Genomic DNA, 6255 nt, shown 5'->3' on the forward strand with positions numbered 1-6255 from the left:
CACATTTTTATTCCTGAACCTGTTTAGGCTTGACATAATAAAGGGGTTGAATACTTTTTGACCCAAGCTCAGGTTTACATTTTTTATTCATTTGGAGAGAAAAAAATCTGAAAAACAGAATTCCACTTTGACATTATGGAATATTGTGTGTAAACCAGACACAAGCATATCAATTCAATCCATGTTAAATTCAGACTGTAACACAACAAAATGTTTAAAAAATTCAAGTGAATACTTTCTGAAGGCAGTGTACATAACTACTACCTGGAGTCAGACTAGAGAGGTCCACAATCGTATATGGTAATGATTGTATCAATGATAAGTAGGCACTTAAATTGGGTGAAAGGTTAGTTATGTGACAGGTGTGTTTTACCTGAACTCACTAGTGTTATTGCCTAAGTAGTGGTTGAATCCCAAATGGCATCCTAATCCCTACAATAGTCTACTTTGTTGACCAGAGCCCTGAGGACCCTGGACAAAACTAGTGCAATTTGTGAGGCATTACTATCTGTTTGTAAATCATCTACCTGGGCTATAGCAGGACTTCTGTACTATCAGGAGGAGTATGAACCTTCAAAAGTTCAAAGTATTGAACAGCCGATATGTAACCGTTTGCAGTCCCATGCAGAGTGTTGTTAGTGCTGTGTGGAGTCTATAGTACCGGTAAGACAACTCTTAATGCATGTTCTTATTCACCTACACTCAAGTAGTTTGTTGTTATGTAATAGTGTTATTAAGCCGTGCAGACAATACACTCTAACTTATTGACACAGGTAGATAACATAATGGTGAAGCTTAATTAGCTTTTATTTAACTATACGTCGCATGAGTGCAAGACTTGATAGGCTTTCAGGTCAATGAAGTATTTTACGTGAGGTGACTAGTTGAAAACAAGTGACTTTTGTCATCTTTTTCCTTTCAGTTTAGACACAATGCATTCCAGCTCTCCCTGGGGAAACCTCTCGTTTTTAAGTCTGGTGTCATTTCTCCTTCTCCTTCCTGCACCGTCCTGCCATGGAGGAAAAGTCCTGGTCTTTCCTGTCGATGGAAGCCACTGGGTCAACATGAAGGTGCTCAATGTTGTATCTAGCATTCTGTTAACTTTACCAAGATTTCCTGCTGACTATTCCCTTCTGATTTCGGGAATCCAATCAGGATTTCTGAAAAATCTGGGAATTTTTGGAAAGCTAATAGAATTTTCCATAGTTGTGTCTTGACGTATTATACCCTGAGTGAACAAAACATTAGGAACACCTGCTCTTTCCGTGATATAGACTGACAAGGTGAATCCAGGTGAAAGATATGATTCCTTATTGAAGTCACCTGTTAAATCCACTTCAATCAGTGTAGGGGAGGAGACAGGTTAAAGAAGGATTTTTAAACCTTGAGACAATTGAGACATGGATTGTGTATGTGTGCCATTCAGAGGGTGAAAGTGTAAGAAAACATTTTTAAGTGCCCTTGAACAGGGTATGGCAGTAGGTGCCAGGCGCACTTGTTTGAGTGTGTCAAGAACTGCAACTTACTGTTTACTTAGTTACGTTTTACCAAATCACTCCAGTTACATAGGTTTATATTATTATATATTATGTATGTAGGTTGACAGAATATATATATCTATATCTATATCTATATATATATATATATATATATATATTACACACACACACATACAGTACCAGTCAAAAGATTGGACACACCTACTCATTCAAAGGTTTTTCTTTATTTTTACTATTTTCTACATTGTAGAATAATAGTGAAGACATCAAAACTATTAAATAACACATATGGAATCATGTAGTAACCAAAAAAGTGTTAAAGAAATCAAAATTAGCTTTTAGATTCTTCTAAGTAGCTACCCTTTGTTTAACACTTTTTTGGTTACTACATTACATTACCTTGCATTTTGCTACAAATACCAAGTTATGAATAGTTTTTAATGTTTTTCTGTCAAATCAATCTGTTTTTGTTTGCACACAGTATACCATGAGGTGTAAAAAATTACCAAACTAAATGTGTAACTAGTACTGAAGTATTTTTCTGACCGGATATTTTTTTACTTTTACTTGAGTAGTTTCTTACTTTTACTTGAGCAAATTACAATTTAAGTAACAGTACTTTTACTTAAGTACGGATTTTCAGTACTAAAGCCACCTCTGCCAGTGGGCATTTACCGTATGGTGTGCTGCACAAGTTTTGCGATTTCAAATGAATGATTTCAACTATATTAATCAGGCCACATCTCACCACAACCACCAAAGTGGGTTTCGGCCCTCCAGGACCAGAATTGAAGAACCCTGCATCTCAATGAGACTACTGTGTATACTGTGCTAACATATGGAATTGTTTTAAGATGGTCATACTGTGGATCATTTAGCTAATTGATGTTGAATTAGAGGACCCCTTTAGGTATCAAAAAATATATAAAAAAATGATTTGATAAAATATTGAATATGGTCTTTACTACTATAGCCCATAGAAATGCATTGAATGACATTGGAAAAAAAGACAGCAAAAAACAAAAGGTTTTGAAGTGTCTGTCTTATATCTTATGTTCGTTTTTTTGGACGCATATTTAATCCCTTATTTTTGATGGCACAAAATTACCTTCATACTTCCATTCGCTTGTATGGGTTAGCTTCAGACGAGTCCCGTGACACTTCTTGGACTCGTTGGACACAACAGAGAACACCGTCGTGTTTGTGAGAGTCATCTTTCCATAGAGAGGTCATATTAGTTTGTAGATTAAACCGTTGAGACCCTACAGACGTTTTCGTGAGAAGACTAATTTCGGGATGTCTCTCATGGTCTGACAAACACTGCTATAGCTCGGCCAACTTCCACCGCAGATGCGGAAGGCTGACCTAGGCGGGTGCGGTGGATTAAGACCAGCTCATGATATATCCAGCTTGAACTGAAAGATTTTGATGCAAATGTTTTTCTTATGTTTCCTAGATTGATGCCTTTTTAAAGGATTAATACCTTTTAAAAAGGCACATTGTTGACAGCTCTCTACAACATGCCTCTGATATAATACCAGCCCCCTTTGTGAGCTTACTAACGTCACCAATGTGTAGGTACTGATCGAGGAGCTCCATGCCAGAGGCCACACCATAACAGTGGTCAGACCCTCTACCAGCTGGTACATCACCGAGGAGTCACCTCTATACACCTCCATCACCATCAAGGAGAAAGATTACTTATACAGCTTCATTGAAACCTTCCTACAGAATCAACTGAAGGTATATGTCTTCATAACGTAGGTAAAGTACAGATGACCTGAAGGTATGTCTTTGCAACGTGCCTACAGAAGTACCTGAAGGTATGGCTTCATAACGTGCCTACAGAAGCACATGAAGGTTTGACGTGCCTTTATGACTGGTTGATTGGTTGATCCATCTATCCAGCCAGCAAACCAGCCAATCAACCATCAGCCAGACATCCATTATTTTCAGGCATTCAGTCTCTGTTTAATGTCTTTATTCAGGCTCAGAGAGAGGGGATGTCTTTGCTGAAGTTCTTCCAACTAACCAAGGAGTTCCTCAGCATGATAGAAGAAGCCCACACCCTTGGCTGCGAGATGCTGGCTCGCATATTCGAAGACAAAGAGCTGATGAAGAGTCTCCAGGACGCTCAATATGACATGATGCTCACCGACCCTAACATCGCTGGAGGGATGCTGATGGCCCACTATCTCAAACTGCCTGTGGTGCTCAACGCCCGTTGGATCACCAGTGGGGAGGGCCATTTTGCCATCGCCCCCTCTCCCCTGTCCTACATCCCAGTAACAGGTTCTGGGTTCAATGACAAGATGACCTTCATCCAACGTGTCCAAAACATGCTACACTACAGCATCATCGTGTATCAGCAGAGGTTCGTAGTTGGGCCGATTTATGACGCAATTTGCTCCAAGTACTTTGAAGGGGGCTGTGACATCATCTCCCTGATCCAGGAAGCTGACATCTGGCTGATGAGGTCTGACTTTGTGTTTGACTTCCCCCGTCCCACCATGCCCAACGTCGTCTACATGGGGGGGTTCCAGTGCAAGCCGGCCCAGCCCCTGCCTCCAGAGCTGGAGGAGTTTGTCCAGAGTGCCGGGGAGCATGGGGTGATCGTCATGTCTCTGGGGACTCTTGTCAATGCACTTCCTGTTGATATCACAGACCAGATTGCCAGTGTGTTCGCCAAGCTGCCTCAGAAGGTATCCTGATTTTTTCCGATTATTAGCTTTTATATGAAAAGCTCTCTGCAATGTAAGTGATGTAAATGAGAGGTTATTTAAACAGAAAGTAATGTCTTCTTCATATTCTATCTAAGGTGATCTGGAGACACCGGGGCAAGAAGCCCTCCACTCTGGGCAACAACACCCTTCTGGTGGACTGGATGCCCCAGAAAGACCTCCTGGGTCACCCCCAGACCAGAGCCTTTGTGGCCCACGGAGGAACCAACGGGGTCCAGGAGGCCATCTACCACGGCACCCCAGTGCTGGGGATACCCCTGTTCTTCGACCAGTATGACAATCTTCTGCGTCTGCAGGAGAGAGGCGCTGCCAAGATCCTGGAGCTGGCCATGTTCAACGGACCCAATTTCCAGCAGGCTCTGAACCAGGTGCTCACCCACGCCCCCTACAGGGAGAACATGCAGAGGCTGTCCCGCCTGCACAGGGACCAGCCCATCAAGCCCATGGACAAGGCCCTCTTCTGGTTGGAGTTTGTGATGCGACACAAGGGGGCGTCTCACCTCCGTACGTCGGCCAACAGGATGCCCTGGTACTCTTACAACTCTGTGGACGTGCTGCTGCTGCTGCTGGCTGCCGGGGGAGGAGTCTTGCTCTCTACTGGGCTCCTGATCAGGATCCTCTGGAGAACCTGCCGGAAGAATAGGAACAAAACCAAACAACACTGACACCAGTTGCAGAATCGCATTACTGGAAATCAAGACTGTTCTCAGGGCAGACCTGGATATAGCTGGATATTTTGCGTACGGGACAGTTCTACCATTTTAGCTAAACCCTAACCATTTTCCTAAACTTAATGTAGTTCTCCATACACCAAAAGTGCCTTCAGAAAGTATTCACCTCCCTTGACTTGTTCCACATTTTGATGTATTACAGCCTGAATTTTAAATTGATTAAAAAACAAACAATAAGCTGAAATGTCTTGAGACAATAAGTTTTCAACCACTTTGTTATGGCGGCCTAAATATGTTCAGGAGTAAAAATGTGCTTAACAAGTCACATAAGTTGAATGGACTCACTCACATGATTTTTTTATGACTGCCTTATCTCTGTACCCAACACATACAATTATCAGTAACGTCCCTCTGTTGAGCAGTGAATTTCAAACACAGATTCAACCACAAAGACCAGGGAGATTTTCCAATGCCTAGCAAAGAAGGGCACCTATATCAATACACCCAGTCATGACAAAGATACAAGTGTCGTTCTTAACTCAGTTGCTGGAGAGGAGGGAAATCACTCAGGGATTTCACCATGAGGCCAATGGTAATGTTAAAACAGAGTTTAATGGCTTTAATAAGAGAGAACTGAAGATGGATCAACAACGTTGAAGTTACTACTACTACTACTACTAATACTAACCTAAATGACAGAGTGAGAAGTGAAACTGCAAAAAAATGTGACAAAAGAATTGAATGTCCGAAAACAAAGTGTTTTGTTTGGAGCAAATCCAACACATCAGAGTTCCACTCCTTATATTTTTCAAGGATGGTGGTGTTTACATTATGTTATGGGTATTGTAACGTCCTGACCAAGCCTAAATAACTTCAGGAGTAAAAATGTGCATAACAAGTCACATAATATGACATAATATGTTTCACGGATTCACTATGTGTGCAATAATAGTGTTTAACATGGCTTCTGAATGACTACCTCATCTCTGTACCCCCACACATACAATTATCTGTAAGGTCCCTCAGTCGAGTCGTGAATTTCAAACACAGATTCAACCACAAAGACCAGGGAGGTTTTCCCAATACCTATCAAAGAAGGGCACCTATTGGTAGATGGGTAAAAAAAGAGAAGCAGACATTGAATATCCCTTTGAGTATGGTGAAGTTATTAATTACACTTTGGATGGTGTATCAATACATTCAGTCACTACAAATGTCACGTCCTGACCAGTAAAGGGGTTATTTGTTCTTATAGTTTGGTCAGGACGTGGCAGGGGGTATTTGTTTGATATGGTTCGGGGTGGTTGTGTATGTAGAGGGGTGTTAGATTTATGTATTCCGGGG

The 6255-nt window shown here is 41.5% G+C and overlaps 1 protein-coding gene across 1 annotated transcript; it reads left to right on the forward strand.

The window, feature by feature from the left end:
• Positions 1-555: 555 nt before the first annotated feature.
• Positions 556-5155, forward strand: LOC106604039 (UDP-glucuronosyltransferase 2C1). The gene is made up of 5 exons (XM_014198380.2): positions 556-663; positions 923-1070; positions 3078-3242; positions 3488-4201; positions 4318-5155. The coding sequence occupies exons 2-5, from the start codon at positions 933-935 to the stop codon at positions 4903-4905; spliced, it is 1605 nt and encodes a 534-aa protein (XP_014053855.2). The 5' UTR covers positions 556-663; positions 923-932; the 3' UTR covers positions 4906-5155.
• Positions 5156-6255: the final 1100 nt, after the last annotated feature.

This window comes from Salmo salar, chromosome ssa04 (assembly GCF_905237065.1).
Source record: "Salmo salar chromosome ssa04, Ssal_v3.1, whole genome shotgun sequence".
Lineage (NCBI taxonomy): Eukaryota > Metazoa > Chordata > Actinopteri > Salmoniformes > Salmonidae > Salmo > Salmo salar.

What these genes read in the sequence shown, in the direction of transcription:
- LOC106604039 (XM_014198380.2), top strand. Translation starts at nt 933, where the DNA reads ATGCATTCCAGCTCTCCCTGGGGAAACCTCTCGTTTTTAAGTCTGGTG. An exon ending in GCCACTGGGTCAACATGAAG is followed by an intron (nt 1,071 to 3,077) that starts GTGCTCAATGTT and finishes ACCAATGTGTAG; the next exon opens with GTACTGATCGAGGAGCTCCA. An exon ending in TCGCCAAGCTGCCTCAGAAG is followed by an intron (nt 4,202 to 4,317) that starts GTATCCTGATTT and finishes ATTCTATCTAAG; the next exon opens with GTGATCTGGAGACACCGGGG.